This window comes from Delphinus delphis, chromosome 5 (genome assembly GCF_949987515.2).
Source record: "Delphinus delphis chromosome 5, mDelDel1.2, whole genome shotgun sequence".
NCBI lineage: Eukaryota > Metazoa > Chordata > Mammalia > Artiodactyla > Delphinidae > Delphinus > Delphinus delphis.
Window position 1 is genome coordinate 45,954,171 of NC_082687.1, and position 23,552 is coordinate 45,977,722.

General features: G+C 45.7%; 1 protein-coding gene across 8 annotated transcripts in view; it reads right to left on the reverse strand.

The window, feature by feature from the left end:
* The window catches only part of SEPTIN11 (septin 11), a 124,301-nt gene that overhangs the window by 20,293 nt on the left and 80,456 nt on the right, over positions 1 to 23,552 (reverse strand). For 7 of the 8 annotated variants that reach the window (XM_060012314.1, XM_060012313.1, XM_060012311.1 and 4 more), the window contains 5 exons: positions 23,307 to 23,502; positions 14,439 to 14,625; positions 11,161 to 11,322; positions 6,265 to 6,361; positions 4,876 to 5,044 (listed from right to left, as the gene is read on the reverse strand). In XM_060012314.1, coding sequence (XP_059868297.1) covers positions 4,876 to 5,044; positions 6,265 to 6,361; positions 11,161 to 11,322; positions 14,439 to 14,625; positions 23,307 to 23,502 — 811 coding nt within the window. The remainder of the gene's footprint in view (positions 1 to 4,875; positions 5,045 to 6,264; positions 6,362 to 11,160; positions 11,323 to 14,438; positions 14,626 to 23,306; positions 23,503 to 23,552) is intronic. The other variant, XM_060012319.1, reaches the window with a different exon arrangement.

The window sequence follows — 23,552 nt, forward strand, 5'->3', positions numbered from 1 at the left end:
AACGCTTCCAGGTGACTTGATGTAACTAGTCTGCCAACCACTGCTTGTCTTAAGTGCTCTGAAAAGTCCCTCAATTAAAAAAAAAAACAAAACCTGTTTAAGTTGATTCACTTAGAACCAAATTTGTTTAATTGTGGAAACTTCTGTTAAGTGACCCACAGAGAGAAGGTCCTTTGGGTAATGCTACTGGAATTCTGAGACCCCTCAGCGTGACTCGACCTGATCCAGTCCCAACCACAACCTAGCTTAGGCTCCAGTTTCTGGAGATCCATTTTCAAACTATGGGTCATGACCCAATCAAGGGTTTTAACCAGTATGTTAAAAGAAAAAGTTTAGAGAACAGGATAGAAGAAACCAGAATGCAGTGCAAACTCTAAGAGCAGGTATCACTTCACGATATGTGTATATTGGATCACAATGTAGAACACATGTGATAGTGAAGGTTGCAGCCCAAAGCTGGAAAGCGCATGTTCTAGAGAAAGGTTAAGGAGCAATGTTGCCACCAGCCAGATGGCCTCAACACACGCTGCTTATTAGATGGCTGCATCCGGGGACAGGAACCAGCTTTGCAACTCTGACACTGGAACTCATAAGCAACGTATGAGAAAGAAATCATAAACCCTCCACTCCAAGGAGTGACCTGCAGTAGGTTTCTTAGCAAGGCAGTCACAGATCCTACTCCCTGGGCACCTGCAGAAATCATGTGAGTGAGAGACACCAGACACCCTCCCCTATGCTTCCAGTCAGTGAAAACCAGTCCAGAAGGAACTGCATCTATAGTACCCTCTCAGATACCTAAAGTGATGATACCTTTTGCAATTTCTAGCTCTTCCAACTTAATTTTTAATTGTAGTTATTAACACCCTTTTCCAAGTGAGAAGTGAACAATTTTTTCATGAGGGTTTGGGCTGGTTTGAGGCTTTTATCTTCTCATTCTCTTCTAACAGCTTTTGGGAGGGGCAGGCTTTGCTTATGGAGGTCAAGGGAAGGGAAAATGAGCACTGACACTCCAGTTCATCGTGCACTCCGGTAATTCACGTAGCACAGCTGTCTCCCTGTTACGTCTCCCGGACCACCCAGTGGGGGGCAGGCCAGAGCACCGCACGCCACCACCGGGGTTTACGGAGGAACTTACACACGCAAATGTGTTATCCTTACAACAGCGCAGTGAGGTAGCTATTATTATCACCTCCCATTTTATACATGGAGAAACTCGGACACAGAGGGGCTTCCTAACCCGTGCAGGTCACACAGTGAAGAAGTGACAGAGCCGGGATTTTCAGCTGGGCCACCTAGCTCAGGTGGGAGCCCCACCTCCCAAGGCTGGGGAAGTGAGGCCTCCATGCTCCTAAAAATGAATGGTCTCATGGGCCTGAAACCTTTGTGATTTCTTGAGAGAGGGGCAGTAAAGGAGCACTTTTTGTGACCTGACAGGCAGAGTCAAGGAGAAGGTGGTGCTTTGAGGTGAGGATGGAGTGTTAGGAAGAGGGCGGTGGCATCTCAGGAGACAAGCAGCAGCGACAAGACCCATCCCCGCCCCCATCTTCCCCCAATGCCAGCCGGAAAGGGGCCAGGGTCTGGGGGACCTGGGTCCAGCGAAGGCATGGGCACTCCGGCTGGGGTGAGGCATGAGCTCTGAGGCTGCAGGGCAGCAGGTGGGAAAGATGCGCACAAGAAAAAGCAGGTTGACGCCTGGACATATACACGTGTAGGGACAGAGAGAAAGATTCTACCGCAAGACAAGAGAGACACGGGCAGGTTGAAGGAAAGCACCAGGGACAGGTTCAGCTTTTGTGCCCGGGACGGACTTCCAAGGCTTAAATGCGGCCTGTTCCTGTGCTCGCCCAGCTTCTGGTTTGGTTTCACACGGTGTCATATATTCAGGGGAGCTCCCGCTTAACGGGCCTCGGCTGTAGAGGCCACTCTCTGCTTTATAAACACATGGTATAAACACAAGTGGCACCCAGAGGGCAAGTGGTGGGCACAGGGTGCCCAGAGGGGAGGACGGACTTCACTGTACACCCGTGAAGGGATCCTCTATCTACTTTGAGAATATAAAAGCCTTGAGTCCTCCACTGATAACTCCTCCAAGCTCACCCTAAATTCACAGGGAAAAAAAAGCCTTCTATGAGCATCCAGGCATGACGACTTTGAAATGGGAAATCCCTTAAATTAACTGTGGCTTTTGCTTTTCCTTAACTGTGTCATCATTCACGCAGTTCCCCTCCTGCACCCTCAGTGTCAGGCTCACAGGAAGTGCTGGGGAGGCTGGAAACTCCTCCAAGGGAGAGGCTGGGCCCTTTGTAAAGCAGTGGTTTCCAAGGAGAGGAAGACCAAGTTTATTTCACCTTGCTATCTGCCAAGACATGTGACTCAAAGCCAACTTTCATGTTCCAAATGATCCTGCCTACACCAAGAGGGCCAACTGAGGTTGACTGAGTGGGTTTCTAAGAGGAGAAACTATTTCCAGGGTTCCCAGAAACTGAGACGAGTGTTTATTTTTAGAAGGTCTACTTTTCTCTGTTTCTTATTTTCTTATACAGGGAAAAGAGTAAAGGCCTTGGTTTTATATATATATTTATATATAACATATTTACATTTACAAAATATATTTTATATAAAATATATTTCCCTCCTTTTCATCCTCAGAAAGGAACCCTCAGGCCAGTAGAAAAGGAACCAAATGGGGAGGGGGATACGTGTGAATAAAGCACATTCTCTACAAGTCAGGCCTCAGCGACGTCCACCACGGGTCCTGAAGCCCCTGGGGTCCTTGCAGGACAGGCTGGACCCACCCAGCAACCCTCCTCCTGGCGGCAGCTACCCTGGCCTTGCAGGAGAAACTGTAACTCAAACGCAGAGACACGGGCAGCAGCAGGAAATCCTCACCAGCCCTGGTTCCCGGGAACCAGGAACCCCAGTTGGTCGAGATGGTGGAAGGTTAGTGAAGGGGCCTGCATCACAGACTCCAAATTCGAGAGCTGAAAAAAACACAGCTGTGCTGAATGGGTCTTAACATTTGGGGAGGTAAATTACCTCTCACAGACTTAAGAAACAGTCACATGCATTCTAACTTCTGCAGGCAGCTCAGGGCTCCAAGAGATGATCTAGGCCAGGGGCTGGCCAATTACAGCCCGAGGGCAAACTCTGGCCCTGCCTGTTTTTGTAAATACGTTTTTATTGGAACACAGCCACTCCTGTTCCTTCACGTTAGGGTCTCTGGCTGCTTTCACACTACAAGGGTGGGGTTGAATCACTGGGACAGAGACTACATGGTCCACAGAGCCTAGAGCATTTCCTCTGTGGCACATTCTAGAAAAAGTTCTCCTACTAGATCTGACTGTCCCCTGATCTAGCCCAGCTCCTCGTTTTACAGATGAAGAACCTGAGGCCCAGACAGGTTAAGGAGTTGGGTAGTAGCAGGGTTAAGACTTGAACCCACACTGCTGCCCCTTCACCCTTCAACATCGCCTGGGTTTGAACGAGGGCGGAGGGCACATGGGTTCCATTTTTACTGTGGTTCCTTTCGTTTCATCTCTATGCATGGGTGGAAAAAAAAAAAAAACTCTATGAAAAAATAAAGATAGTCTCTGCCACACAAAAACCATTTTCCTCAGAGATTGTGTAGGGGCTATTTTTTGGTCAACGCATTTCAAAGTTCAATCCCCTAAACTTGTGTATACAAAAGGGCATCCTCTACCCAGCCTCAGAAAGCACATTTCACGTGAATGAAGAGGGCCAATTTTACAAGCCCCTAGAGCAGGACTAAATGATGCAAACTTAGCTAGAAGCTAACTTTTTGGTTAGAAGCCCTCTGTCTGGGGTCTCCATTTGTTCTCACCAAATACATTCCACAGGAACACTTCACTGGGAGACCAGTCCAGACTTCACCAAACTAAAGAGATTCCAAGAAAATAACCTCCCTGCCGCTGCAATGGCAGCTCAGATCCAGCGGAGGGAGTCCACTGACACTGCACACAGGCTGCCTCAGGCACCGTGGCCAGCCGCTCCTAGACATTTGAGTGGGAGTCCAGGCCAGCCACAAAAGAGGAGGAAAACAGTCTTCTCCAAGGAGCCGTGGCCCCCGATCAGTACAGGCGCCAAGCACAGACACACCTCACATCACCTCAACTCAGATCCCCGTGAAGCAATCCTGTCCTGTACCAGATGGCGGCAAACCTTCCTCTGACCGTTCACCAAGCCTGGAGTGGCCCCGGCACTCTGCCCCCACCAACCCTTCCCCACCACTGGGCTCTAACAGGGCCTGGCCCTTGCAGGGCCACTAATTCTACATTAACTTCGATATTCTCCCCTTCACGTTTTGCCTCTTCCTCTCAGTCCATCAGCGGTGTGGGAAAATACATAGCAAATGTTCTGTAAGTTGTTGCCTTCAGTACTCATTCGTGTTGTTAGAATTGTACTGGTTCACTGGAACCTAGTAAGAGCACGTCAGAAAGTAGGAGACATGGCAAGTTAAACCTATTTGGCAAAAATGAACGGGACAAACTGTAGTGAGCCCCCACACCTTTGTAAATGCCTGGACCAGGTTCTGTGCCTCTGTGAGTATAACAGTTAAGAACAGAGGTTCAAAACTCAGACCTGTCACTTCCTCCTTGGGCAGGCTGTTTACACGTGCAGTGCCTTCATTTCCTCATCTGTAAAATGAGGATGCAATAATGACATCAGCTACATCGGGTACTCTAGATGATGCAAATAAAGCGGTTATCGCAACGCCTGGCGATCCGTGCTACGAATCTGCCCCCCCCCCCAGGTCCCTCCACCACCCATATCTCAATCCAACGAGCATTTCTGTGATGCGCCAGCACGCCACTCACACCGCTGCCTGGGGGGCCTGACTGCCAGGTGCCCACATACCTGAAGGGCTTGCTGTCAGGGTCGGTGTCCTTGAACCCCATCTCTTCGAGCTTACAGCGCCGATACAGCTCATAATGGCGGGTGTGAGTCTGTTCTCGCAAGTCTTCCATGTTCACACGGATCAGCATCTCCCGAAGTTTCACAAAATCACAGTGGTTTTCATTCTCAACTGCAGGAGATGGGGAAGAGAGCGGGGAGGGCTCTCAGCAGCGATGTCACGAAAATCTGAAGTGATCTTTCTAAGACGTAGTTACCATTGCCCCTGAAATCTCGGAGGCCTCAAGGTCACCCGAAGATCCTTCACTGGATCCTCCTTACACCCCTACAGAGACAGGATTTCTGACAGCAGGGACCATGACTGCTGATGAGGGTGGCTGCTGAGGGCGCGGCACCGTGGGAGGAGCTTTGCCAATACTGTCTTGACTCCTGGTAGCAGTTCTGCCTAGCAGGATTCCCAGATGCAGAGCGTGGCTTTGATGAGCAGGTTGACCTCCCAGACAGAGGCAGCAGAGTCTATATTCAGACCCCGTCACCTCTGGCTCCAAAGCCAGGCCGATTTCTACCCCTCCGTGCTGTCGGGACCTGTACAAGGCAGTGTTTATGTATCATCTCCTTTAATTTTATCAACAACACTATAAAGCAAGTTTTTCTATTGTAGAGAATTTGGGAAGATTGATAAAAACCATAATTTTCCTACAGATCTCAAAGGTACTGTGCTTTCTCATGTCTCACAGATTTATTGCCTTTACTCAGAACAAAGGAAACGGAGGACTGATATATCATAAGCCAATGAGGGAACTTTCTGCAGCCACCCTACTTAATCCATAGCATTGGACGTCCCTCCTTCACAACACACAAGGGTTGGTAATAGAATCTGAGACCTTGCCCATCAAAGTGACATAGGAAATGTCTTCAGGTTAGAGATTGTGGTCATGTCCCACAACAATTATAGGTCCCTTGTTCTCAGATATTTACTGAGAAGACAATTTCCAAAAAAAAAAAAAACCAAGAAGACAATTTTTCCAGAGATAATGGAGAAACAAGTATCCTCTTGTTCGCAAGAAGCTTTCTGCAGCTTTTCTTATTCTTTGCTGATGAAGAACTCATTCAAACTCCCAGGGAAGATCTCTCTTCCAGCAGGAATTTCTACGAAATTCCCCACACAACCCAGCATTCTTGGGGGGCTGCCTCATCGGCACTAGGGCTCTGCAACCACTTCTCTCCATTGCTTCCCAGCCTCCCTGCTTCTTTCTGGCCTCCAAGACTGCCAGGTGTAAAACCCTGCCACCCCCTTCCACCTGCCCACATCAAGGACCCACCCAAACCCCACGGGGACAGCCACCCTGGGGGTGACACACGAGGAAGCCCTTCCCCGCGATGCGCACGTACCCTGCACCACACCCCAGGGGTACTGCCTGGCCTTTGCCATCTTGTTGCCAATCTTCACCTCCTCGGTGCTGCCGACCACTGCGAAAGGGAGGTGGACCTGCCAGCAACAGAGAGACAGAGAGCGGTTATCCTCCCCGTGCTGCAAACACGTGCTCTCCTCCGCTTCCACACGCCCCCTCCCCCCGCAGGCCTCTGCTCAGGGCAAGAGAAGGCGAGGGAGGGCAGAAGAGCGAGGGGCTCAACAGTTCAGTGGGATTGGGCTTCGTGTATCCGACCCCCCTACAACCAGATGCCAAGTATCTGACATGAGCTGGACTCGGGGAAACTAGGAGTCTTTGCGATTCATATGGTAAGCGTGGGACGTCCGCTGCCTGAGACTAGCCACTGGTCTATGTGGTTATTGAGCACTTGAAAGGAGGCTTGTAAAATGAAGAAAATTTAAATTTTATTTACTTTTAATTAAGTTACATTTAAAGGGAAGCAGTGTGAAATATTTTTCCATTAATTATCACTTTATTGTTTTGGTAGGACTGCATTTCACTTTGCTTCAAACTCAGATCTTCTTAAAAAAAAGAACCAGTTTTGTTAACGTAGATGCAAACATGAAGGAAAATTATCTTTTTGGTACTTACTTCACATTGAAAAACTTTGAAATATGTTAGCAGTAAGTTAGGTATGCGTCCAAGATGGGATGTATGTAATTATAAACTATACATTGGGGGAATTCCCTGGCAGTCCAGTGGTTAGAACTCGACACTCACTGCCAGCGACTGGATTAAACCCCTGGCTGGGGAACTAAGATCCCACAAGTCACGTGGTACGACAAAAAAAGAATACACACACACATACACACAGAGGACTTCAAAGCCCTGCTATGGAAACATCTCATTAATAATTTTTATATTGGTTACATGTTGAAATGATATTTTTGATATACTGGGTTAAATAAGGTCTTAAAATTAATTTTATGTTTCTTTTTACTTTTTAAAAATGTGGCTACTGGGACTTCCCTGGTGGCTCAGCGGTTGAGCTGCCTGCCAATGCAGGGGACACGGGTTCGAGCCCTGGTCTGGGAAGACCCCACATGCCGCGAAGCGACTGGGCCCGTGAGCCACAACTACTGAGCCTGCGTGTCCAGAGCCTGTGCTCCACAACGAGAGAGGCCGCGGTAGTGAGAAGCCCGCGCACCGCGATGAAGAGCGGACCCGCTCGCCGCAACTAGAGGAAGCCCTCGCACAGAAACGAAGACCCAACAGAGCCAAAAATAAATAAATAAATAAATTTATTTATTTATTAAAAAAAAAATATGGCTACTGGAAAATTTAAATTACTCGTGTGGCTTATATTTCTACTGAACAGCACTGCTTCAGACAGTTGATAATTGCACAAAATTCAAGTCAAATATACTTTAGCTCAACTTACTGGCTCAAGCCTTGCACCCCGACTTACCTTGAGCAGAGCTACTATTCAAGACAACTGGCTGTGCCACGTTGGTTTATTTGGTAACTATGGCTACATTCCGGGGAGAAAACAGTAATTCTATCTTTCTCCTACTAGCACGTGAGAATAACATCTGAAATGGCTGCTCTGAGAATTATTATTTAAGGCTCCCTGACCCAGTGCTCTTCCACTACAGATACACTGAGGCAGACAAGAGTGTTTTAAAGCCAGATCCTCTCCCAGAGCTTGGCAAAATCCTCAGCCCGGGCCGCCCAACTGGTATTTGGTCTGGCGCTCCAGATACTTATATTGTCTAGTTCATCTCACACTCTGTAGGAAGGAAAGAAAGCACGTTCTCTTTTTCAGCATCTGGAACTGAAATGCGGTTCCCTGGAGCTGAGGGGTAATAGGACCCTTCCAGCCCACGTTCTGCTGTGCCGACCCAGGGAACTGCCCCCTCCACTCGACCTGAGTGACGAAAGCAACCGCCAAGGAAATCTGCTTTCCACTTATCATATGGGATTTCATCACCAGGAACTGCCTGCAAGGAAGACCCTAGAAGAAAATTCCTTGATAAAGAGCACAATGAATTTGGGAATATCAGTTCTGTGAATCTGATAAAGAGAGAAAAAGAGCAAAGATTCATGGGTATTTTCTTTCTAAGAAATGTAACACAAATTTAGTTTCATGGCCATGCAAAATTATTTAAAAGGACAGGAAGGGGTATACAGAGAAAAATTGGATGGTATTCATTCATGTTACTTCCTGAATCCCACTGACCCCAAATGACAGTCCTACGGCCGAATAAACACGTGCCGTCCCAGCCTGAGCTTTTAGTGATGCTACAACCAAGTACGCTCCTCCGCTTGGGTCCGTGGGACTGTTGTGAACATTAAATGTGGAGCCTGGAGCAGTGCCCGATGCATGGTAATAAGTGCTCCATAAATGTCAAAATGTCAGGCACTACTATTATCACCAAGTTCTCAGTACCCAGAACCAGAGAATTTTAGGGGTGGAGCCTATGTAGGAATTCCCTCCGTGGTACCTCATCTGAGTGAGTTGAAGCAGAATCTGTTGCCCACCAACTACTTGTGATGAAGGTACCAAGAGTTAAACGTGCACTTCACTGGGCCCAAAGCCCGCAATGCTCTTTTGCCCTCTGGTTTTGGTTCTACCTTTTAAGTGAGTCTAGTCGCTCTCCCCTATGATTACCTTCCTTTCGCATGCCCTCATGGCCATTTCCCAGGAAGAATCTGCTCTCCAGTTCCTTCCAAGGATTCCAGACCCTTTACTATCCTGGACACAGGAGCATGACAGCCAGAGGGGGTCACATGACTCAGTGTGACCAGACTAGGACAGAGCCGAGCTGGTCTATCTCTGCATTAATGAGATCCCTGAATTTTATTTATTTTATTTAAAAAAAATTTTTTTTTAATTTATTTTTGGCTGCTTTGGGCCTTCGTTGCTGTGCACGGGCTTTCTATAGTTGCAGTGAGAACGGGCTACTTTTTGTTACAGTGCGCGGGATTCTCGTTGCGGTAGCTTCTCTTATTGCGGAGCCTGGGCTCTAGGCACGCGGGCTTCAGTAGTCATGGCACGCAGGCTCTAGAGCGCAGGCTCAGCAGTTGTGGTGCAGCGGCCTAGTTGCTCCGCGGCATGTGGGATCTTCCCGGACCAGGGCTCAAACCCGTGTCCCCTGCATTGGCAGGCAGATTCTTAACCACTGGGCTACCAGGGACGCCCCATAAAATTTTAAATTCAACAATTTCCCAGAGAAGGGGAAAGTTACATTCCCTTCCAAAGCCCTAATCATGTCGGGAGTGATTTATGGGAAAAGTTCCTCCTTAAATGATAACAGCCATATCTAGAAAAGTCCGTATGCTGAATGGAAGAAGGAAGAAGCAGTTTTGTGGAATTAGTCTGGTCTCCTATTTACGATGGCAAACAGCAACGAGACTGGGACCAGGTGGACTGGGTCAGAATCCCAGTGCTGCTCTTAACTGGAAGGCTTTGACCAAGTCATTTAATTCTCCAGACAAGCTTCAGTATGACTTTCTTTATATACAATGTCCAGAACAGGCAAACCTACAGAGACTAGGAGGTAGATTAGTGGTTGCCAGTGTTTGATGGTTAGAGGGCTGACATCTGAAAGGTATACGGTTTCCTCCCGGGGGGATGAAAATGTTCTAAAATTGATTGCAGCAATAGTTGCACAATTCTGTGAATACGCTAAAAACCACTGAATTGTATACTTTAAATGGATGTCATACAGCATATCAATTATATCTCAACAAAGCTGTTAATTAAAAGAGCGCCTTTGGGGCTTCCCTGGTGGCGCAGTGGTTGAGAGTCCGCCTGCCGACGCAGGGGACACGGGTTCGTGCCCCGGTCCGGGAAGATCCCACATGCCGCGGAGCGGCTGGGCCCGTGAGCCGTGGCCGCTGAGCCTGCGCGTCCGGAGCCTGTGCTCCGCAACGGGAGAGGCCACAACAGTGAGAGGCCCGCGTACCGGGAAAAAAAAAAAAAGAGCACCTCTAGTGCCTTTAATAATGACTTGATTAGACACTTGTCATGATCAGATCTGAGGAAAGTAAAACATACCTCAACGGACCACAAATTAAAAAATCTAGACTGACTTCCGCTGCCACCAGCACACTTCTGAATCAATTTCGAGCACGTATTCAGGGAAGGCCAAGCTATTTAACAGCTTCTAATTACATTCCATTGAAGCTAACCTGCAGTTTTAAGAATTCCAAACACCCTCAGTGGGCATCAACTATGTGTGAAGAATGCTGCTTCTTCTACGGAAGTCGGGCATTCCCAGCTGAAGAAAGATGGGTACAGTTACGTGACACAGAGGTGAGCCATGGCTACGAGACACACAGGAGCCGTGGGAAAGACTTGGGTATCGACTAGCAGGATGGAGTGTCATCAGGAGAGATTATATCACAGGCACACCTAGATTGCTGAAGCTTTCATCATTTATCTCCTGACCATTCCTCCCTGTGATGTGGAAATTCCACTGCCAGTTTACCTCATGATTCAGGAACGGGTGGGGAATGCAGAAAGGAGCAAAAGGCAGGAACCAATCACAGAAGCAAAAGAGAGGCAGGTGGATATATTTCTGCTGACACTGGCAGAAGCAAGCGGAGAGCTAGTTCCTCTAAGCTGCTTTGTGTGAAATGGTGCTGGGCTGGCATTCCCTTCCCACAAGATTTGCTGTGGAAATCATAACTGTTAGAGCAGGAAGGAGATTGGAGATCTTGTCTAACTCTCCCATTTGACAGATGGACAAACTGAGGAGTAGGGTGATTAAATGACTTGAAACAGTGGCAGAGCTGGACCCCACTGAGTATGTTAGATGCTAGTCCAATGTTCTAGCCACTGCACAATGCTGCTACTAAGAAAAGCTTTCAAGAAAATCACTGGTTGGTCCTTTCTTACTTGAGGACTTACACTCATCGTTGCATTAATTTCTGCCACCGTTTCTTCGTCTGTGGGGAACTGATATATCTGGACTCCATTGCTGACTAGTTCACTCATGATCTTACTCTTGAATTTGTGCAATTCGTTCTTGGCAATGGTGTCAGCTTTTGCAATGATTGGAATGATGTTCACCTATAAACCAAACACATCCATTTTTATACGATTCCAACGTAAGAAAAATAGACAAATGAATAAAATACAGAAAACAAAGAAGCAGAAATTGTAAGACTTCCCTTAGAAATAGAGATGATATTAAATATTGGACTTTTTACCTAGATGCAAAATTAAGAAGATATGGAATAATCTTTTAGTTCCATCTCTGAACATTTTTACTCGCTCCCATCTGGCACTGAAAGAAAGCATCCTCGTAATTTCCTCTTCTATGCCACCTCATTCTTCTTTACCGTGTAAAAGGAAGTGTTACTCTATGACAAAGAGCGGTAACAAAGAAGCCTATTCTTTGAGTAACCACTCCTTTTTGACTCCTCCCAGCTACTTTAGGAGTTTGATTTTTGCATGTTTCTAACAGTCTAATACCAAGATTTTCATTAGTTAGAATAGTGGAATATTCAGCTCTATGCAGGACAGCATCCTTTCTTTCTTCTGATGACTTGAGAACTGCTGGAAGCAGAGAACCTAAGTATTAACCGAAACAAAATTGATTTCACCTACTTTAAAATTTTTCAAAATCACACCAACTAATTCTCTTGAAAATCAGCTTCTATCACATTACTTCTTTGTGCCAGAATGAGACCTAGCGCCAAAAGACAAGGCTCACTTTCAGAGCATCAGATACAAAGACCAGGTAAGAACTCTGACGTTTGACAACACTGGCAGAAAGCCCAGAACGAGGGCCAAGGACCCTCAAGCGCAAGCCCCAAAGCCCAAGGTGGGACACTCTGCTCCCAACTTACCCCAGCACTGTCCACAGGACACATTCTTTAAAATCGATTTTTTACAATTAACTTTCTTCCACTCCCTGATTGGTACAGAGGTTTCAACAAGTTGCTACTGACATCTGATACCGGGGACCATGCTCTCCACCCAGCTCAGGTGAAAAGGGAACAGGCTCCGTGAGAAAGCCATCAGTCCCAGCCAGAGAAGAGGGAGTCTTTGGGGGGGTTTTCCGGGTCACATCTGCATTCCTTTGCTTCTCTTTTTATCCCAAGAGCCAAGTCAAATATCCCTGATAAACCAGAGTGAGATGACCCGTTGATGGAAAAATCTGTCCTGCCCTATTCCTCAACCCAATCCTAACCTTATCATGAGTGGGCTTCCCGCAGCAAGTTGCCTCAGCGAGACAGACATCATTGAGGGTGGGAGAACGCCTGGACCAGGACGTGGGGAACAAACCCCCCCCTATGGTTTGTACTGGCTAACTTTTGTGCACACTTAGTATTGGATTAATATCAACATGGACAAAATGGCAGAGGTTCGTATTTTCTTGGCCAATTTGATTAGAGTACATAGAGGAACCAAGCAAATTTAGATTTAAAATCTCTTCTTCCTCAGTGGCAGGTGCTTGGAAATCCTGTCTGAAATTGTCATCTGTTTGCCTTAACTCTTCACTTTACTTGTATCAACAAACCTTGACAATACCGTTTTCAGATACTCCCTAGCACTTCAGCTCTACAACAATAGTTCTTTGAAAGCAGTTTAACCAGCTTTGTAGTGATTGTTTTATTTTGTTTTGATTAGCTGTTTGTTTTGCCTTATTTTCTTTCCCTTTTTAAATTGAAGCATACTCCTGTTGTTGGATATCACCCTGGCGTGGTCTACAAGCTCAGCCTCAGAGAGGAAGCCACCTCCCGCTGTCTGCTTCCCAGCCCTGCCCTCAAGGACCCGACAGGCAGGAAGCAGACCTCCCTGCCCAGTGAGCCACCATCGATGGTTCACTGAAGCTGAATCAAATGAGACGAGGAAGGGTTTCCATTTATTCTCCCAAGAGTGCTCTAGCTGCAGGACTCCTTTCTGGCTGGTAGAATATGTTTCTGTAAAGCAGTGCGTCTGCGCAAGCTGGGGGCCCCGGGTGCCTGGCTCGGTGTCAGCCCGCAGGCCCCTTTTTGGGCTGGTACAGGCAGAGGCCTTGGGGACAGGCTGATCTTCTCAGCATTCTCTCAGTATTACGTCCCTCCGGAGCAAAGGCATCTTTTAAACAGTGTTGTTCGGACAGAAAATAACACCCAACAAAGCCCTCTAAAGGTAAAACTTTGTATTGAACTCAAAAGGAGGTTAGAATCTAAGAGGAAATACTATATCTCAATTAATCATAAAGTAGATCATCAAATGTTGTCAAACTCATCAGTCCCTTCCTCCAAATGTTGTGAAGGAGAAAGGTTATAAATGTGCAAAGGTTAGGGGTCAGGCTTGATCTGAGACTCCACTTCTTTTGAACAAATGGTGCAGCTCAGTTTTAAAATCTAAGAAGTTGGACCATCCTTATCACATAGATAAAAAAAAAATAAACAGTTTTTTTTCCATGTTAAACTTCAAATTAAAGCCAAACCTGTAAAAACCTTTCAGAGAGATTTAAAAGAAAGTTTTTAAGAAAATAAACACAGCATGAAATTATAGTTCAATCTCACTAAATTCAACCCTTCCTATGACCCTTTAGGTGTCTCCACTGTATAATTCCCCAACCCTCAACAGAGCATACACTAGTGCTAATTTAAGAACTAAAAATACTTTGTAATAAGCTACATGGTTTTGTTTGTTTTATTTTGTCCTAATATCCAGAGAGGTTTTGAACCATTTTTTTCAAAACCCTATGGCTCCGTCAACCAGAAAAAACAAACACAGGGTTAGGAAGTAGGGAGGGATAAACAGGTGGCACACAGAAGCCTTTTAGGGCAGTGAAATTACTCTGTATGATACTCTAGTGATGAATACATGTCATTATAAATGTGTCTAAGCCCACAGAATGTACAACACCAAGAGTGCACCCTCATGTAAACTATGGACTTGGGGTGACAGTGATGTGGCACTGTAGGTTCTCCAGTTGTACAAATACACCATCTGATGGGAATGTTGGCAATGGGGTGGGAGTGGGGCCATGCATGTCACGGGGCAGCGAGTATGTGGAAAATCTCTGCACCTTCCTCTTAGTTTTGCTGTGAACCTAAAACTGCTCTAAAACATAGTCTTTAAAACAAAACACCAAGTTACACTGAAAGCAGAGTTAAATTGGGGCCCCCGGATAGAAGTGATCTTACAGGACAGTGGACGGTACCCAGAACAGCAGTGAGTACCTTACTGTCCAGCTTCTTCATGGTGACCAGGTCCAGGGACTTCAGCGAATGTCCAGTGGGGGCAATGAAGTAGAGGCATGCGTGGATCCTGGTGTCGTGGTAGTTGAAGAGAGAACGTTTGATCTTCAATTCCTCTTGCAAGTAGGCCTCAAACTGGGCATCGATATATTCCACGATCGGCTTATAGCTAGGATGCAGAAGAAGGTTTTTTTTGTTGTTGTTTTTTTTCCTTTTTTGCGGTACGCGGGCCTCTCACTGTTGTGGCCTCTCCCCTTGCGGAGCACAGGCTCCGGACGCGCAGGCTCAGCGGCCATGGCTCACGGGCCCAGCCGCTCCGCGGCATGTGGGATCTTCCCGGACCGGGGCACGAACCCATGTCCCCTGCATCGGCAGGCGGACTCTCAACCACTGCGCCACCAGGGAAGCCCCCAGAAGGTTTTTTAAAACACATTTTCAAATCAGCATGTTGCTAGTCTCAAACCTCTTTGTACAATCCTCCAGGAAAGTCTTCAGTGGCTCCTTCTTCCCTAAGAGCTAAGGCCCAAGTTCCTTACCTTGGCAGCCCAGGCCTTTAGCCATCTGGCCCCTGAACATCACCCCAGGCCCTCTCTCCAATCCCTTCCGGGGCTCACCCTTTCTGTCCCACATGTCAAGCTCTCGCCTGCCTCTGTGCCTTTCCTCGTGCTAGCCATCCCATCCCCCCACACCCCAACCTGGAATGGTCTTCTTCCTATTATTCCCCTGGCTAACATTCGGCCTTTAAAACAGCAACTGGAAATAGGTGAGACGCACTGTCACTTCCCCCATGGCACCCATGAAGGTATTGCTAGAGACTGTGGCATTCTTTCCTGCTGGGCCAAAACTGAGCCTCAAAATCTGTCTCAATAAAGTGATGTTGACAGCCTCTCCCAGCTGATTGGCATCGGTGCACAAGATGAAACTGCTCTGCAGTTTCAGGATGCAGCACCTCCTCCTGCTGGCAGCCCCGCCCTGCTCCTGCGCCCCCATACCCCGGGGACGAGGGCTTCTCCGTACTCTCATAAAGCCCTGCGCGTGCCATAACCTCATCTATAAACTGAACTGCCTGGTCTATTATGATCAAGATTCTCCCCAGCTCTCAAATTTTATGATCTGAGGGTAAACTCTGTAACCCTCTCTTCTCACCAAATCATAATTCAAATCCATTTTGAATAATTACACATGACTCTATTAGCTGACCAAAAACACAATCACTAATAGCATATTGGGAAGACATATTCAATAAACCATATGTTCTCCAGGGATTAAACAGTACATTAGGTCACTGTGGAAAAGCCATGAACTCTTCCGGGTCTCCAAGGGGACTGCTCAGAAGTAAGGGTCAGCAGCAATGACATGGGCTGATTAGGAATAAAATGGGTTAATTCTTCCCCAAACCTACTACCTTGCTGAGGAGCGGTTTAGGCATTAAGAAAAATAAAAATCTCTCAACAGTCAACTCTCAGATCCATAAATTAAACTGAAATCCCTGAAAGAGAACTATAAATCTTTTATAATGAGGATGACAGCAGATGCCCTAAAAGAAAAAGTTTTTTTATGTTTTTCCTTGGTGAGTTATCATAATCCATTGCTTCAATGCGAGCAGACGAAATCTCTAGAGGTTTCAAGAAAAAGCAGAATGTGCCTAAGTAAAATTCTAAACGCGACAGTAGGAATCCCAATGAATTCCAATAGAAAGGCTGAGCAAGTAATAAGATTCTCCTCCATTTTCCAATTTTAAAATATAGGCAGGAATGATATAACAATAACAATAGCCATTATTAGGATAGGATAGTGACATAAAATGGGGGTTAAAAGCATGGACTCAAGCCAGACCACCTAAGACCAAACTCCAAATCCATAATTTACTAGCTGTGTGGCTTTGGGCAAGCTGCTAAACCTCTCTGTGTTTCCATTTCCTCATAGGTAATATCAAGGACAAAGATATTACCTATATCAGACCGCTAATGTGACAAATTAAGGGAGCTAACATATGTAAAGAATTAGCCCATAAAACTGTGAGATATAACTATTTCATAGTAATATAATAAACAACAAATAAGAGAAAAGCAAGCCTGACTTTTCAAAAAGACAGGGAAAAAAAAAAAAAGGAACTTTACACTGACCCACTTTCCATGGTAACTGCTCTGCTACTGACTCATGCCCTGTAGGGCAGTGGATCAGGCCACTCCAGCGAGGCCCACCCATGCTCTGTCAGTCCAGGGCCTGAGCTTTCGGTCTCCTGACACTGAGGCATGTGACTGGGGGAATCAAGGTCCCCCTGCGCCCTCTTAGCCCCAAGGAGAGGAGAGCAGCTCACAGCAGGTGCTCCTTCCTGCCTCCCCAGTTCCTGATTTGCAGCTTCTGAGCACCTCCCCACAAGAGTGGCCCAAGTACGCTGCTGCTTTCTATTCATTTCCTTTCTGTATTTGTTGTTTTCTTTTTTAACATCTTTATTGGAGTATAATTGCTTTACAATGGTGTGTTAGTTTCTGCTTTATAACAAAGTGAATCAGCTATATATATGTCCCCTTATCTCCTCCCTCTTGTGTCTCCCTCCCACCCTCCCTATCCCACCCCTCTAGGTGGTCACAAAACACTGAGCTGATCTCCCTGGGCTATGCGGCTGCTTCCCACTAGCTATCTATTTTACGTTTGGTAGTGTATATATGTCCATGCCACTCTCATACTTAGTCCCAGCTTACCCTTCCCCCTCCCCGTGTCCTCAAGTCCATTCTCTACGTCTGAGTCACTACTCCTGTCCTGCCCCTAGGTTCTTCAGAGCCTTTTTTTTTTTTTTTTTAGATTCCATATATATGTGTTAGCATACAGTATTTTTCTCTTTCTGACGTACTTCACTCTGTATGACAGACTCTAGGTCCATCCACCTCACTACAAACAACTCAATTTTGTTTCTTTTTATGACTGTGTAATATTCCATTGTATATATGTGTCACATCTTCTCTATCCATTCATCTGTCGATGGACACTTAGGTTGCTTCCGTGTCCTGGCTATTGTAATAGTGCTGCAATGAACACTGTGGTACATGACTCTTTTTGAATTATGGTTTTCTCTGGGAGGCATAGCATCTCTCCTTTTCCAGTGAGGCATGCTTTCTGCCCTGTATTTGGTATATCCAAAGACATCTTTTGTTCTCCTCTATACCTCGGGCTTCCTTCTGCCATAACCTGTTAAGGAGTTTGGGCCAATCTTTTCAATCTCCCTCTTCTCCCTGTATGTGGTTTCCTTGGAAAATCACATTTACTCTTGTGTTTCACTCAACCAGATCTTTCACCCAAGTTTCAGACCAATCCATCCAACTGCTTACCAGATATTTCCACTTGCTCTTCTAAATATGTCCAAAATCAAACTCTTCATCTTGTCCCCAGACCCACACTCCCCCGTATTCCTCAGGTCAGCAAATTGCACCCGCATCCAGACCACTGGCCGTGTCAGAACCCCGGGGTTCAACCCAGAGACCTCCTTTCCTACCTCCTACACACAACAAGCACACATGCACAAAATCCCATCCATTTTACCCTCTATATCATTATAAACAAATAAATGTATTTCAGGAGAACAATTTACCATAACCACTATGCCTTGTGTTCAAGATTTAATTATGCTGATGAAACAGTTTCTTCCTGATGCATAATGAGTCAGCCTAGTGGCTTTGTACTCCCCTTCACATCCTTTGAACAGACTCTCTGCCCTCTCTCCTACTCCTGTCCATAAGTTATCTACACTCAAAGTCATAAAGATAAGGAAACTTCATTCCTATTTTGCCTTTTGCTAGTTTCCATTCTTACAGCAAGGATACCTATTTATATTCTGTTCTGCCAATTCAAACTTCTGTGGATTTTAGCCTTATCAAGCAGAGGAAAGGGCAGGGTGGGGGAAGGAGGGGGGATAGGGCAGATCAAATCAAGTCCTTACATTTTCACATAATTTCTTTTTAAGGCATGGGATATTCCTTTTTATCTACCACTTATTTTTTTCCCCCCCATAAATCTGCAGCCATTAAAAAACACAAAAAAATTGACAGAGGTTGACCCTAAAATTGATGGGGAAAAAATATTTTATGCAATGTTTTCTATCCACCCAAGCCACCCACCTGCAAAAGAGCCAATGCCATTGTTCGGGGACTGACTCTCCATTTCATATGTGACCAGGTACCTACCATCTTTCTATCTATTAACCAAAGTTAATTTTCCTTATCCTTCAACTACATCTACCAGAAAGTGTAATTAAGACAGAATTTGAAGACCAAACAGTCCATTCCATTACCATTTTATAACTCTGATAAAGATTTGGTGAGTTTGAGGATTCTCTCAGTGGATTTCAATTATCCATGCTTTTTTAGGACTGATTACCATTATAGTTTGTAATATGCCGTTGACATTCTAGCTCCCACCTCCCAAATGTGAGGCCAACAAATTCTTTTATTTCCAGCACTACGGCAAAATTTGGTTTCCCTTCTTCTCCAGACCTCCTTCCTTCTTTACTGAAGAGTACAGACAGCAAAACAAGGAGGCCCTTAGACCACGAAGAGTTAATCGTGCTGTTAAACAAAACAGGAAACCTTACCAGATCTCTCTTCCTGCCTCCTTCTAGCTAGCCTGGTCCCAGGCAGATAATGATGCAGGAATGCTGACATGTCTGAAGCCTACATAAACAAACTGGGACATTCTTGAAGTCTTGCATCGATGGCAGAAAAGCTTGCCTAATCCTCAAAGTAGTAAAAATAATCATGGGTTTAGAGAAACAGCACATCCCCTTCCATATGTTTACATATCGATACAAAAATGCATATCCCACTTTCAATTTTTTGAAGGAAGCAGACCCTATCCAAATGACTTTTTTTTAACAGACATTTGGGTTTATAGTCAACAGTGTCAACAATCATTCTGGGGCACAGAGTTCTAAATGCCACTTAAAGAGGTTATGCAACAGCTGTCAAGAAATTTCAGAAGAAAAAAAAATACTTGGTATGTAGGTTAGGTTAATATCACACTTCCTCTCTTCTAAGTCTCCTTGGAAACTATTATTTGACCCAAATGAGTCAGATAATTTCTTAAAGAGGCCTCCAGCTGCAAACGTGTGGATCAGCCGTTGCACTGGCCACCTGCTGTCCAGGGCTGGTGAGTGAAAACCCACCAGACTGAGGGAACGTCCCCATTTAGGGGAGAAGTAAAAATGCAATGGCAGTGCTGAGGCGATGACTCAGAGCTAGAACAGCTCATGGAAACTGAGCAGCAAAATGCAGGAAGACGGTTCTCATTCCTGCAGGAATACACCCTGAGAAGGTGCAGCTGATGTCTTCCCATCAGGGAGTGCACAAGCGTGGCACTCCCCAACCCCAGGGAGAGACCTGCGCAGGTCAGAGATGGAGACCCGCCTTGCTCGGACGGGGGCTCCGTGACCACACGAGGACCAGCGTGCACTTCTGCCTGTCATCAGGGTTTTCTCTTCATCTGTTTCAGTGGGCATTGCAGACAGCCTTCCGGCAAGAACCTCTCCATCATTCCCTGGCATTGAGGTCATAAATGAAGAGCAACTGCTCAGCTGTGCTTAGCTTTCCTCCACTCCAACACAATGTACAGATAGTCCATTTTGACAGATGCAAAATGAAATCTTTCTTACTATGTCTAACAACTGCTCCTGTATTACAGGCCAATGCTTACTGAAGAGCATTTAAATTGCCCTATACATAAAACAGAGCTCCTTGCTCAGCTAGAGCATGAGTTAAATATTTCTCTGCCGTTACTATGTGCTCATACTTCTATCACAGATAGTTAAAATATATCTAGAGAATACATAGCCCTCGAGAAAATGGTTCAAATTCCTCTTTACAAAACACACACATACAACATACACAGTTTGGAGGAAAATGAAGCAAACAAAAAAACAAAAAAACCTGGTACTCATGAAGTTTCTGAGCCCTAAGCAAACATAATGTAACTTAATGATTTGGTGTCTTATTCCCATTAAGCTGTCACTGCACAAAAATGTCTCTGGGAGCCTCCTTCTGGAATTATCTTTGGGCCTGGGACAGTTTAATTTTAACTTTCTCAAACGTTTTTTGAGAATGAACTTAAGTATTTAAAACAATCATAACGGACTTCCCTGGTGGCACAGTGGTTAAGAATCCGCCTGCCACAGATACACAATGGAATATTACCCAGCCATAAAAAGAAATTAAATTTGTAGTGAGGTGGACAGACCTAGAGTCTCTCATACAGAGTGAAGTAAGTCAGAAAGAGAAAAACAAATACCGTATGCTAACACATATATATGGAATCTAAAAAAAATGGTTCTGAAGAACCTGGGGCAGGACAAGAATAAAGAGGCAGACGCAGAGAATGGACTTGAGGACACAGGGAGGGGGAAGGGTAAGCTGGGCCGAAGTGAGAGAGTGACATGGACATGAGTACACTGCCAAGTGTAGGGTAGATAGCTAGTGGGAAGCAGCCACATAGCACAGGGAGATCAGCTCGGTGCTCTGTGACCACCTAGAGGGGTGGGATGGGGAGGGCAGGGGGGAGACGTGGGAGGGAGGAGATATGGGGATATATGTATATGTACAGCTGATTCACCCTGTTATAAAGCAGAAACTAACACACCATTGTAAAGCAATTATACTCCAATAAAGATGTTGGGAAAAAAAAGAATCCGCCTGCCAATGCAGGGGACATGGGTTCGAGCCCTGGTCCGGGAAGATCCCACATGCCGCAGAGCAACTAAGCCCATGCGCCGTAACTACTGAGCCTGCACCCTAGAGCTCATGAGCCAGAACTACTGAGCCCATGTGCCACAACTACTGAAGCCTGCGCACCTACAGCCCATGCTCCGCAACAAGAGAAGCCACCGCAATGAGAAGCCCGCGCACCACAACGAAGAGTAGCCCCCGCTCACTGCAACTAGAGAAAGCCCGCGCGCAGCAACAAAGACCCAAAGCAGCCAAAAATAAATTTAAAAATACAAAATAAAAATTAAAAAAAATAAAAAAGTAAAATAAAACAATCATAAGGCATTTAAAGTCAAGATTAGTGAATAGGATGGGTGATCTTGAGATTAACACCAAGAAGGTTTAAGGCTTAACAGCTTCCCTCAAATAAGGGCACACAGCAACTCAGAGAAAAGGGCCAAACTTGCTTGGCTTTATAAAATGACTATGTGTGTTTTATAAAAGTAAAGCCTCTGGATGCGGACAGCCTTCTCTACTAACTGATGGGTGCTAAACTACTAAAGCAAAATAGCCTGAGATAAGATATAAATGAAAGAACTTGAGTCAATAAAATGACTGTTTGCTTCACCTCGAAAAAAAAAAAAGAAAAAAGTAAAACCTCACTATATTCTTTTATAACTAGATCATCAAGTCTATGTAAACCAGTTTTAGTGAATGAATACGTGGGGCTGACATAGCTAACAGCTTCTGTTGACATACAAACTTACAGGACCAAAATTCTGAAAAGACATTTTATTTCTTAAGCAGCTTAAACATGTCCTTCTTCTACACTGACAAAGAAGTTTGTTATATATATTATCAAATTAGCTTAACAAACCCTTGCTGGATAGAGAGCGATCTGAATTCCTCACTAGGCTCCACTGAAACCACACTCAATATTCAGACTCAATGTGGCCATTCTGCACCCAGCGGGCCACCCAAGTACGAGCAGCCCACAGGAAGACCCAGACAATGCACAAAGGGCACACAGTGCTCAGGCCACGGCACTAGCATCAATATTAAGATCCTGCGCTGGCTGGAAGTCAACAACAATTCTTCCAAGCGATCTTTCACAAACATGCTTTCTTCACTTTGGGGTTTTAGGAGCTGATAGCACTGTATCAGCTGTGTATTATTACCACACCCCTCCTCCAGGCTTAGCCTTTCCCAGTGCCCTTCCTTAGACCCCACCTAAGAAGAGACTGTATACAGATCCCACTGGAAGAGGCCTGAGAGTCTCCAGGTCATTTCCCTTACAGTGAGATAAATTGCCAAGGTCCCATAGCTGCTCATGGGCAGAATCCAGATCACAACCCGGGTCTACTAATTCCTGGGCTTTGGCTTCTTGGGGAAATCACGTTGACTCCAAGTTTTCATTCAGATCTGTAGGAATTTGGGGATTCAGTCAAATATCCCAATCTGCCTCAGAGACTAGGAGAGCGTGGCAGACGCTCATTCCAAACTCCTTTTACTTTTTAATGCCCCCCCCCCTTTTTATTTTTGGCAGAGTTAAAACAGCAACAACAACAAAAACGAGAAACCACACTTCCCAGACTCTCTTGCAGCTAGTGTTCTGGATCTGGTCTACTTTCTACCAAGCAGATGCAGCCATACAAGACCTGGAAGCAGGAAGGGAGCCACACGAGGCAGAGGCCCACACAGGGAAAGGGGTTCTTCTTGCAAGCGATGGTAAAGGCATTTGGCTCTCTGAGACAGACTGGGTAAAGGTTCTAGAGACCTCTCCCCAGTGTCACAGGTACCAAACTATACAAGGTCGTTTGCGGCAGGGGTTCCACTAACTGCACGTGTTTCTCTAGACTGCTGTTCCAGGTGGGAAAGCGCCCAAGCCTGGTTCCATGACTCTCCTGGAAATATGCCATAAGGTAGCTTATGCCTTCTAACAAATCCCTTTTCTCCTTACTCTAGCTGGAATCAATTACACTAGCTGATTCTGACCTCAAGAACATTCTAAGAAAATTTCTCAGAGGACAAGAATGTCTTATCTTTTAGGTGACAGGAGACCAAGCCCCATAACTAGCGAACATTTAGTCTTTGCATTTATCCGGGATGGATCCTGTTACCTTCTCACTCATTTACATCCCCACAAAATCCCAAGATGTACCTGTCATCCTTATTTATCTGGTCTCCAAATCCCACAGTGTCAACGATGGTTAACTTCAGCCGTACATTGCTTTCCTGAAGCTCATAACTTCTGGCTTTTAACCGGACACCTGGTTCATTGTGAGTAGCTGGGTCACTTTCAAATTTGGTGTTGAATAAAGTGTCCATTAACGTGGATTTGCCAATGCCCGTCTCGCCTGCATGACCACAAGGGAGAAATCAAAGAATGTGTCAGTGCCTCTGAGGC